The sequence below is a fragment of the Mobula birostris genome, chromosome 6 (assembly GCF_030028105.1).
Source record: "Mobula birostris isolate sMobBir1 chromosome 6, sMobBir1.hap1, whole genome shotgun sequence".
In the NCBI taxonomy this organism is placed as follows: domain Eukaryota; kingdom Metazoa; phylum Chordata; class Chondrichthyes; order Myliobatiformes; family Myliobatidae; genus Mobula; species Mobula birostris.
In genome coordinates, this window is record NC_092375.1 from 120,531,606 (window position 1) to 120,543,917 (window position 12,312).

A 12,312-nucleotide genomic window follows, 5' to 3' on the forward strand; every position below is an offset into this window, starting at 1 on the left:
TAAAAGGCTGACAATAAGGCAAAGGAGTAGAATTAACCTATTCAACCAGTAGAGTTTACTCCACCATTTGATCATGGCTGTTTAATAGTCCCTCTCAAAGCCATTCTCCTGCCTTCTCCCCATAACTTTTGATGTCCTTACAAATCAAGCTATCAATCTCTGCTTATATATATCTCTCTCTCCAATAGCTTGGCCTCCACAACAGTCTATGGCAGTGAATTCTAGATTCACCACTCTCTGGGTAAAGAAATTCCTCTGTTCTCAAGGGACGTCCTTCTGTTTTGAGGCTGTGCCCTGCTGTCCACGACTCCCACTATTGGAAGCACCTTCTCCACATCCACTCTATCGAGGCCTTTCAATGTTCTATATGTGATTTTCCCCCCACCCCTCCTCATTCTTCCACATTCCAGAACTATCAATCTCTTCCAATAAATTGGCCCTTTCATTACCAAGTTTATTCTTGTAAATCTCCTCTGGAGCCTCTCCAACGCCAGCACAACCTTTCTTAAATTTGCATTACTAAAGGCGAACATGCAGGTGAATTTAAGCAATTAGAAGAGAAAATGGCATTTTACCCTTATTATAAAAGGGTTTGCATACAAATAATGTTTTTCTGCAATTATTAATAACTTTAACGAGGCTACAGCGGGTGTATTGTGTGTATATATTCCTGTCTAAAACATTCTTAAAGTCCGTAAAGGACACAGCAGGCTGTACGCAGCCCACAAAAGGAAGGAAAACGCTGGGCCGTCACACAGCAGAGCGGCTGCGGCTCTACACTAGGCTTCGTGTCCTGAGGCTGCTCACTGACCACGGCAGGAAACGAGATTACCTAACGCAGAGCGAGTCCGTATTTCCACGCAGCGCCTGTAACATCGAGATAAAGTCTGCGAGCTTACTCCATCCCGCCGCCACCAGAACACACTACGCCTGCGCGTCTGCTCTTGTTTCCACGGCAACGGGAGGCCTGGGGCCTTGCAGCTCCGATGTACCAATGGATTCGCGGCAATTTCTCCTCGCTCTTACCCCCCGGGCCGGAACCTCCACCACCCGGCGTTTCTAACCGCACCGGTGCCGGCTCTTTGAAAAGAACCTACGAGAGGTGGGTGTGAGAAGCGGGCGGGTCTACGGACGTGTGGGGGCGTTAACCAAGCGTATATCTGCAGTTCACGAGCTCGGGCCTCTTATTGTTCATTCGCAGCTTGTGGACTACTAACCATTGTCATGTGTAACTTAGGCTTCAAATAATAAGAAAAACACGTAACCCTGATTCCCTCCGCTGCTGAACCATCAACCATGGCTTCTATTCCTGTACGCTTGACTATTCCCATGCATTCTTGGTGGTTGCACCTCACAAGGTCATGGTGTACGTGTTGAGCAACTTTTTGTCGGATTTTAGACCTCCCTCAAAGTGACAGATGGACCCACAGGGGAATACCCAAGTACTAGCAATCTTCTGCATCCGAACAGTAGATTGTGCCCCAAAACTTTAGCAGGTTCGCCTCACTCCATTTGCAAGCTTCTCCCCAATTAGAGTAGTATTTTCCACTTCTTTTGTCTTGAGATTTAAAGAATAATGTTACAATAATTTGCCGTTTAGGAACTAAGTACCGTGACAGTCGTTTGTTGTGTCCATTTTTTTTGAAAATGTACCTGTGAAGTGCTTTAGAAAGTTAAAACTGCTACACAGACTCGTTGCTATTTTTCAAGTTTTGCTGTTACATTAATTACTGTTCAGTAGACAGCGCTATAAATGTGTCTCCAAACCTTCAGAAGTTTATGTTAAAACTACATTGTGTGCAAAGATTTAACAATGAAATAAATACATTGCAAATGTCACTCCAGTCTTTAAGAAGAGAGAAAGGCAGAGAAGAGGAAATTATAGGCCAGTTTGCCTGACTTTAGTGGTTGAGATGGTGTAAAGATGAGGTTTTGAGGTACTTGGAGGCATATGATAAAGTTGGCCAAAGTCAGCATGGTTTCCTTAAGGGGAAATCTTACTTGACAAATTTGTTAGAACTCTTTGGGGGGTGGGGGGAGCAAGCAAGATAGACAAAGGAGAGTTAGTGGATATTGTTTACTTAGATTTTCAGAAGACCACATGGTGTTACGGGAAAGATACCAGCATGGATAGAAAATTGGCTGATTGGCAGGAGGCAAAGAGTTGGAATAAAGGGGGCCCCTTTATGTTTGGTTGTTGGTGACAAGCGATGTTCCACAGGAGTCTGTTTCTTTTCAGGTTATATGTTATATGATAGAATAAATGGCTTTCTGGCTAGGTTTACAGATGATACTACGATAGGTGGAGGGGCAGGTAACGCAGAGGAAGCAGGGGATCTGCAGGTGGACTTTGACAGGTTAGGAGAATAAGCAAAGAAGTGGCAGATAGAATATAGTGTAGAGGGTATGGTTATGCACTTTGGTAGAAGGAATAAAGGCATAGACTATTTTCTAAACAGGGGGAAAATTCAAAAATCAGAGGTGCAAAGAGACTTGGCAGTCCTTGTGCTAGATTCCCTAAAGGTAAACTTGCAGGTTGAGTCAGTGGTATGGAAGGCAATTGCAATGTTAGCATTACTTTAGAGGGGAATATAACATAAGAGTAAGGATGTGATGCTGAGGCTTCATAAGGCATTGGTCAGATGCACTTGGAATATTGTGAGCAGCTTTGGGTCCCTTAGAGTCATAGAAAACTACAGCACTGAAACGGGCTCTTCAGCCTTTCATGTGTGGGAGGCAGAGCGTGAACTGTGAGTGGCCCAGGACCTACGTAACGGGCTCTCATTGGCTGACTAAATGTTTACTATAATGGCTGTTGCTCTTGAGAAGTTTTAAGTGTTGTTTAGAATGAATTTTTTGTCATTTAAAAAAATTTCAATAAAAAAATTGAATAACCGCTTTGTAATGAATCAGTGCCATGCGGGTATCGTTATGCAGGGTCTGAGTGTACTCTTTCAATTTTATTTACATCTGTCCTGTAGATAGGTGACCAAACCTGCAGACAATACTCCCAATTAGGCCTCACCAATGTATCATACAACTTCAACATAACATCCCAACTAGTGTACTCAATACTTTGATCTATAAAGGCCAATGTCTCAAAAGCTTTCTTAACGACCCTATGTACCTGTGATACCACCTTCAGTGAATTGTGGTCCTCTATTCCCAGAGAGAGAGAGAGAGAGAGAGATATCTCTCTCTCTCTCTCTCTCATCCTTATCCTTATCCTTATCCGTTATCCCAAAGTACAACATCTCATTCTTGTCTTCATTGAATTCCATCTGCCATTTTTCAGCCGTTTTTTTTTCCCCAGTTGGTCCAGATCCCACTGCAAGCTTTAATAGTCTTTCTCACTGTCCACTACACTCCCAATTTACCTTGAAACTAATAACATTATGATCACTACATGCAAAGTGCTCCCCTATACAAACTTCTGTCACCTGCCCTGTCTCATTTCTTAATAGGAAATCAAGTATTGCACACTCTCTCATTGCGACTTCTATGTACTAATTAAGGAAATCTTCCTGAGCACATTTGACAAACTCTATCCCATCTAGTCCTTTTACAGTATGGGAGTCCCAGTCCATGTGGAAAGCTAAAATTATGTACAAGAACAAACTTGTGTTTCTTGCCACAATCTGTGATCTCTCTGCAAATTTGTTCCTCTAAATCCTGCTGATTGTTGGGTGGTCTATAATATAGCCCCATTAATGTGGTCATACCTTTCTTATTCCTCAATTCCATTCGTAAAGCCTCATTAGAAAGTTCTCCAGTCTGTCCTGACAGAGCACTATCGTGACATTTTCCCTAACTAGTATAACACCTTCCCTCCCCCTCTATCATGTCTAAAACAACTGAGCCCTGAAACATTGAGCTGCCAGTCCTGCCACTCCTGCAACCAAGTCTCACTAATGGCTAACTATATCATAATTCCATGTGTTGATCCATGCCATGAGCTCATCTACTTTTCCTACAATGCTCCTTGCATTGAAATATACACAGCTCAGAACATTGGTCACACCATGTTCAACTTTTTGCTTCCTGACTTTGTCTGAGGCCTTAACAATATCTGTCTCCATAACCACTCAACTATCTGTTCTGGCACTCTAGTATCCATCCCCCTACAACTCTATTTTAAATCCCTCCTGCAGTACTAGCAAACCTTCCTGCAAGAGCATTAGTCCTCCTCCAGTTTAGGTACAAACCTTTTCTTCTGTACAGGTCCCATCTTTCCTGGAAGGGACCCCAATGATCCAAAAATCTGGACCCCTCCCTCCTCCACCAACTCCTTAGCCACATGTTAAATTGTATGATTTTCCTATTTCGGTCCTCATGAGCATGTGGTATGGGTAGCAATCCTGAGATCCTAGTAGTCCTGTCCTTTAACTTAGCACCTAACTCCCTGAACTTACTTTGCAGAACCTCGCCCCTCTTCCCATCTATGTCATCGGTACCAATGTGGACCATAACCTCTGGCCACCATAACCACCCTCCCACTTAAGAATGCTGTGGAGTCGATCTGAGATGTCCTAACCCTTGGCACCTGGGAGGCCAACCAGGAATCTCATTCTCATCCACAGAACCTCCTTTCTGTTTCCCTAACTAACAAATCTCTGTGGTGATCTCTTATTACCACAGCTTGCCTCTTCTTCTCCTTTCCCTTCTGAGTCACAGAGTCAGATTCAGTTCTGACCACTGTCACTTTCCTCAGCTAGGCCATCCAACCAACAGTATCCAAAGTGGTTTACCTGTTGATGAGAGGGATGGCCATAGGGTACTCTGCACTGGCTGCTTAACCTCTTTCACCCTCCTGACTGTCACCCAGATTCCTGTGTCCTGCACCTTAGGAGTTCATCCTGATCTAGCTTCAGCTCTTAACACAAAGTGTTAGAAGCTGCAGCTGGATGCTGTTCTTGCAGGAGAAGTCATCAGGGATGCTGGAGGTCTCACTACCTTCCCACATCCCGCAAGAGGATCATACCACTATCCTGCCTGGCATCTGTATTGCCCTAGCTGTACAAGACGAAATAATTAATAAACTGAACACTATCTTTATCTGACAATAGATGTACTGACATTGGAGAGGGTCCAGAGTGGGTTCAGGAGAATGATTCTGAGAATGAAAGGGTTAATGTGTGAGGAGAATTTGATGGCTCTGCGCCTGTACTTGCTGGAGTTTAGAAGAATGATGGGGTAACTCATTGAAACCTATCAAATATTGGAAGGCCTGCGCAAAGTGGATTTGGAGAGGATGTGGGTGAGTCTGGGACTAGAGGGCACAGCCTCAGTGTAGAGGGACATCCATTTAGAACAGAGGAGAGAAGGAATTTCGTTAGCCAGAGGGTAGTAAATCTGTGAAATACATTGCCGTGGACAGCTGTGGAGGCCAAATCATTAAGTATATTTCATGCAGAGGTGATAGGTTCGTGGTTAGTCAGGGCAGCAAAGTTTATGGGGACATGGCAGGAAAATGGGGTTCACAGGGATAATAATTCAACCATGATGGAACAGTGAACAGATTCGATGGGCCAAGTGGGCTAATTCTGCTTTTATGGTTTATGATCTTATATTCATAAGGATTATCATGACTATTTATTCAACTGCCTGCAGGCAATTTTTTTAACCAAATTACAGATGGATATGAGCATTGAAGTAGTAAATAATTAAGCATGCCAAATACAATTTTCTGGAGAATATGGCCCTCTAACTAAATGAAGCTGAAATTTTTATTTTGGAAATAGTTTGCTGAATTAAAAACTTAAAATGCTGTAAAAGCTCAGGTCAGGCACCATCAATGGAGAGAGAACTTGTCAACAATTTTGGTCTGCAATCCATCATCAGAACCAGAAAGAACCAGTTTTCAGTAGAAGAGAAAGGCAAGGAATTTGTTTGTGATAGGACGTGTTGAAATGGCTTAATGACTATTTAGTTAACAGCACCTTAAGCTGAAGACACAAGAGACCAACAAATGCTAGAACTTAGAGCAAAAAAAACAAACTGCTGGAAGAACTCAGCAGGTTGAACAGCATCTGTTGGGTGGGGAAGTAATTGTTGATATTTTGGGTCAAAACCCTGCATCAGCACATTAAACTTAAGCTGTTTGATCTGTGTAGCAGATCAGGTAATGGCATTTGCCCAGTAGTTAGACAATGAGTAGGATAAAGCAAAACTGCTCAGTATGAGGAAAGAAAATAAACAGAAAGCACTGGAAACGCTGGACAGATCAGGCAGCATCTGCGGATTGAGAACCAGTTAAAGTTTCAAGTAAAGGGCTGTTATCAAACCTGAGAAAAATAAATAAGTGAGTCCGTACATCAGCAAAATGTGGATGAAACAAAGGTAATTTGTCGGATAAAACGAAGGGATAAGGTTCAGTCATTATCTTTGTGTAATGTTGCTTTTATGGTTTTTGACAGAGTGGGAGTTGCCCAACAGGCTAGAATATGCATAGAAAAGAAAGAAAGGATAGCAGGCAGAAGCAGTTCTTGTATACACAGGAAAAAACAAAAATATGTTATAGTAACACACAAAATGCTGGAGGAACTCAGCAGTTCAGGCAGCATCTGTGAAGAGAAATGAAGAGCCAACATTTCTGGCTGAGACCTTTCATCAGGACTCTGTTCCTCTGGATTTCCAGCATCTGCAAAATGTCTTGTGTTTATGATATCTAAAGCTGTGTCCAAAAGGCTTTATTGTGTCTTGATGGAAGATGAGGTGTTAGGTCATTTGCCTAAACCATGAAGAAGGTATCTTCCTGAGCTCATCCATTTCCTTGTATTTGTTTGAGTGCTTCTATAATAGCAGCAGCAGACTAGGTTACATATGAGTTACGTGTTACCATGGTCAGTGTTGTTCCTTGAATTTGCGTTAGGTCTTATTTTAACAGTGCAAGACGCCACAAGCAGATAAATCAGAGTAGGAGTGGGATGGAGAATTAAAGCAGCAGACAATGGAAGCTCAAGGTCATTCCTGCATCCTGATTGCAGATGATCCATAAAGTGATTGCCCAAATTATGCTTCATTTTTCCAGTATAGAAGGTGGCCACAATGTGAGCACTCAATGCAATATCTTATATTGCTATATTTATACTGTATTCTTGGTGCAACTGTAACGAAACCAATTTCCCTCGGGATCAATGAAGTATGACTATGACTATGAAAGAGATGCAGGTGAATCGCTGTCTGGGTCCAAGAATGACAAGAAGAGATCTCTTCAAAATGCAGGGAAGGGAGTGTGTGTCCAGCACTGGAGTAGGGGGAAACTGCAGTTTATTAAATGTGAAAGGGCCAGGGGAACTCTGTTCTTGTTCTGTCCAGAGGGAGAAAGGGTGAGAGTACAAGTGCAGAAAATAAATGAGATGAGCTGTTCCAAGGACTGTGTCTACTGCGGTAGAGGGGAAGTCATGGCTAAGGAAATTTCTGAATATTGTCTCTTGCTCTAGTGTCCAGGCTTCCAATGATGAAACTGAATGGACATCAGTAAAGAGGCAAAAGCTGGGTAAGGTTTTTATGTTAATACCTTTATTAAGCTAAATATGTTGTATAACCAGTTTTTCAGCTACACTTAAGCAAAGTCCTGTTTTGGCCATACCCAGAGTTCCATGAGCAGTTCAATTGCAAAGGGAGTGATAAAAATTTGGAACTTGATTGTCAGCTTTAATTCTTGAGATTGATGGATTTTATATTCATCAAAGTTGTGAAATAATATGAGAAAAAGGAATGTGATTTAGGTCACAGATCACACACATTCTCAGTGTATTTAGTGGCTATATTTAATAATAAAAAAGACATTTCTCTCTCTGCCTCAAAAACTGTGTTTGTTCATTTGCTTCTTTGGCTTTATGGTAAATTGGCTCAAATGCTACCTGTTTTCACAATGCGTGGAACCTTTACTGAACAGATAGGATTTTGGACAGAGTAAATGATTAGTATAAATTGGAATCCTGGCCATGTGCAATGAGTTAATATCACAGTAACTCTGTCAAGAGCCTGTTGATTTAAGTTTCATACTGACATTTCATATAAGACATAGTCATACAGCACAGGCACAGGCCTTTTGGCTCATTTAGTGCTCGCCAAACATCAAACACCCGTTTACATGAATCTGACCCTAACCCATTTTATTCTCCCCATGTTGCCATCAACTCCTGTCCTCCCACTCACACCATACTTGTGTTGCTGACCAACAGACTAGGGATAATTTACGCAGGCCAATTTATTTAATAACTTGCGTGTATTTAGGGATGTGAGAGGACTCGGAGTATCTAAAGAAAATTTGCATAGTCACATGGAGACACGGATAGCGTCAGAGGCCAGGATTGAAACCAGGCCACTAGAGATGTACCAGTCCCACTCCAAAAGTTGAATTGAGATAACTGAAATGTTATTAGATCATGGTTTTTCTTTAGCTGTCCCCTTTCAGGGGAAAAAAATATTTTGCGAGATGCTAGGCAAAAATGGAGTGAGTTTGCAAAGATTCAGAGTACAGTTGCGGTTAAAAATGAAATAAAATGGGAGCATTTGAAAACATTAAGAAAGAATAAATGTTTGGGAAGGAGCTCCAGAGAGTTTAGGCTTATTGCAGTTGCCAGTAATCCACTAGTGGATGTAGGAGAAGAGACTGAGATTGTATTACAGGGGAAACAACAGGAATTCTGCAGATGCTGGAAATTTAAGCAACACACATCAAAGTTGCTGGTGAACGCAGCAGGCCAGGCAGCATCTCTAGGAAGAGGTGCAGTCGACGTTTCAGGCCGAGACCCTTCGTCAGGACTAACTGAAGGAAGTCCTGACGAAGGGTCTCGGCCTGAAACGTCGACTGCACCTCTTCCTAGAGATGCTGCCTGGCCTGCTGCGTTCACCAGCAACTTTGATGTGTGTTGCTTGTGTTACAGGGGAAGAGGATGACCACTAGCTACATAGGCTTGGGGGAGATTACTGTGGTGTCGGGTATTGGAAGCTAAAAGGAAAATCTTGCATTAGTTTTGTTTTGGAGGAAATGGAGCTTTGGAAGGCGAGGATAATGGTTCGTTCATCAACATTTGAAATGAAGCAAGACTGTTTTGAGCGACATTTAGTGGCCACTGTTTGGTACAGCTGTACACTTGCTTGTTAGTGCAAATATCTAATCAACCAATCATGTGGCAGCAACTCAATGCCTAAAAGCATGCAGACATGATTAAGAGGTTCAGTCGTTGTTCAGACTAAACGCAGAAGAAATGTGATCTGAGTGATTGACCGTGAAATGATTGTGGTGCCAGATGAGGTGGTTTGAGAAACTGCTGATCTGCAATTTTCACGTACAACAGTCTCTACAGCTTACAGAGAATGGTGTGATAAACAAAAAACAAACCAGTGAGCTGCAGTTCTTTGTGTTTTAAAAAAAAAGTGCCTTGTAATGAGAGAGGTCAGAGGTGAATGGCCAGATGGGTTCAAGGTGACAGTAACTCAAATAACCACACATTACAACAGTGGTGTGCAGGAGAGCATCTCTGAATGAACAAGATGCCAAACCTTGAAGTGGATGGGCTGCAGTAGTAGAAGACCATGAACGTACACTCATTGGCCAGCTTATTAGCACAGGGGGTACCTAATAAAGTGGCCACTCAGTGTATATTACCTATCTAACACTGTATGAGTATCCCTTTTGAGCTGCAGTATTATACTGATGACTTAAACATGCACTATTGGTATAAATATTTCACTAAGATGCAGAGCAAATAAGTCTGTACCATAATGTTTACAGTATTTTTGCACGTCTTTCACTGAATAATGTAGGCATAATAGAAAGGTAGGTGCAGGTCAGTTAGTAAAAGACATGTTTACTAATGTTGTTCCTTTATTTAAGAATGGCTGCAGGGATAAATCAGGTAACTATAGATGCGAGTGCCTTATGTTGGCAGTAGGGAAATTATTAGAGAAGGTTCTAAGGGATAGGGTTAATGGAATCAGTGGATTAATCAGGATCAGTGCAGTTTGGCCCAATTAAGTGGTTGCCCCAACTAGCTAAAGTTCCATGGAAATAGTTAAAAAGATATAAAAAAGACAAACTACCCCTTAACTGAGTAAAAAAAAATGTATTTAAATAAAATACAGAACAAATTAGGACAGTACTCATACTACTATTGTACTATAAAACTGTATATTATTTCCTAATAGTTATCAACAGAGGCATTCATCCAGTGTATGCTACCGTGTTTTTCTGATTAACCTGTAAATTTAAAAAAATCAGTGCAGACGCCTAGTGCAGATAGTGGACTGCCTTCATATAATGCTTCTGATGATTGCATCCTCTGAATCTTCATTTTGATTTCAACATTCAAGATGATTGTCAATACCTTCAAATTCTTAATAGTTCTCAACTTCTTCAAGTCGTGAAATCATTACATTTTCACTCCCAGCTGTTTCTGGCATCTCCAAGCCTGAATGCTGGAAACTGCAGTGAGCAAATTAATTCTGAATTGTCTTACTATTTATGTCTCACCAACTATCAGGGACAAAAACTACTACTTTTTGAACACAAACTTAAGCAAATGACGCTATATTAAAACTGTTCCCTCTAAGCACAGTGTAGTGTCTAACAGCCATGCAAGTGCACACAATTGACATTAGTTACAAACTTTAACAACACTCTCCTGTCCCAATTAAGTAGCATAATGTCCCAGAATAAGTGATTAATTTTTCTTCTTTAAGAGTTGTCCCAAATTAGTGGCTGCCCCAATTAACCAGAATCCACTGTATTTAGAATGGCAAGGGGAGTTTTTTGATACTCAAACCACCCTGTCTGGCACCAATACTCCATGGTCAAAGTCACTTGGGTCACAATGCTGGGAAGGTTGATGATTAGACTTGTCCAAAACTGGTAGGTGATATAAATTGAGGCTTTCAGTCAATAAAAGAGGAAAATAGTGACACTGTGCAATCATTAAAATGGTGGGTGCAATACTGCACCTACTTAGTTGTGTGCAGTGTGTGGGGAAGATACTGTGCCAAGGTGGTTTTTCGTCTCCAGGAAGGTAGCTCCCGATTGCTATCATGTCATTCTATTTTATTGGCTCCACTCAACCCTGGGACATCTGGACAATGAAGATGCACACATCAGGATGCTCTTCATTAACTACAGCTCTGCATTCAATGCTCTCAACCCCTCAAAAGTAATCAATAAGCTCCAAAAGATAGGCCTCAATACCTCCTTGTACAGCTGGATCAAGTTTGCTGATGACACCAGTCATTGGCCAAGTCAAAGGTGACAGCAAATCACCTTTGGAGGGAGGTTGAAAATCTGGTGGAATGGTTCCACAATAATAACCTCTCACTCGCTGTCAACGAAAACAAAGAGCTGATTATTGACTGGAGGAGGAGGAAACTGGACATCCAAGAGCTAGTTCTCCACAGAGGATCTGGGGTGGAAAGGGTCAACAACTTTAAATTCCTCAGCATTATAATTTCAGAGGATCTATCCTAGGTCCAGCACGTAAGTGCTATTACAAAGAAGGCACGGCAGCGACTCTGCTTTCTTAGAAGTTTGCAGAGATTCAGCATGTCATCTAAAACTTTGACAAATTGTAGACACAAGAGTATATTGACTGGTTACATCATGGTCTGGTATGGAAACACCAATGCCCTTGAATGGAAAAGCCTATAAAAAGTAGTGGATACAGCCCAGTCCATCACAAGCAAAGCCCTCCCTGTCATTGAGCACATCTATATGGAGCAGTGTCACTGGAAAGAAGCATCCATCATCAAGGACCTCCATCATTCAGGCCATGCTCTCTTCTCGTGGCTGCCATCAAGAAGGAGGGACCCACACCACAAGGTTCAGGAACCGTTATTACTCCTCAACCATCAAGCTTTTGAAATATCAGGTTCACTCAACTTCAGTCACCCAAGCATTGATCTGTTCCAAGGACTTTTCATCTCATATTCTCAATATTTATTTGCTGCTGTTGTTGTTGTTTTGGTTTTTCTTTCTTTTTGTATTTGCACAGAGTTTGCACCAGTGCATTTTGGCCCCTTAAGTGGCTACCCCAATTAGTTGAAGTTTCATGGAAATAGTTAAAAAAAGACAAACTGAGTAATAAATTATGTATTTAATTAAAATATAGAGCACTACTAATAGTACTACAGTACTATAAAACTGTATTAGTTTCTAATAGTTACTGAAGGAGGAATTCATCCGGTGTATGCAATGAACAAAATTCGCACAGACACGATACTTCCTTCATATAATAATGTCAACATTTCATCCTCCAAATCTTCATTTTCATTGTAACATTCAGGATGATTGTTTAGTTTCTAACTTGTTGAACTAGT

The 12,312-nt window shown here is 41.5% G+C and overlaps 1 protein-coding gene across 2 annotated transcripts in view; it reads left to right on the top strand.

Moving 5' to 3' along the window:
* Positions 1 to 958: 958 nt before the first annotated feature.
* LOC140199331 (sentrin-specific protease 2-like) overlaps positions 959 to 12,312 on the top strand; it is an 86,044-nt gene continuing 74,690 nt past the window's right edge. The window contains exons 1-2 of one of the 2 annotated variants that reach the window (XM_072261187.1): positions 959 to 1,102; positions 7,443 to 7,498. In XM_072261187.1, coding sequence (XP_072117288.1) covers positions 987 to 1,102; positions 7,443 to 7,498 — 172 coding nt within the window. In that variant the 5' untranslated portion in view covers positions 959 to 986. The remainder of the gene's footprint in view (positions 1,103 to 7,442; positions 7,499 to 12,312) is intronic. The other variant, XM_072261188.1, reaches the window with a different exon arrangement.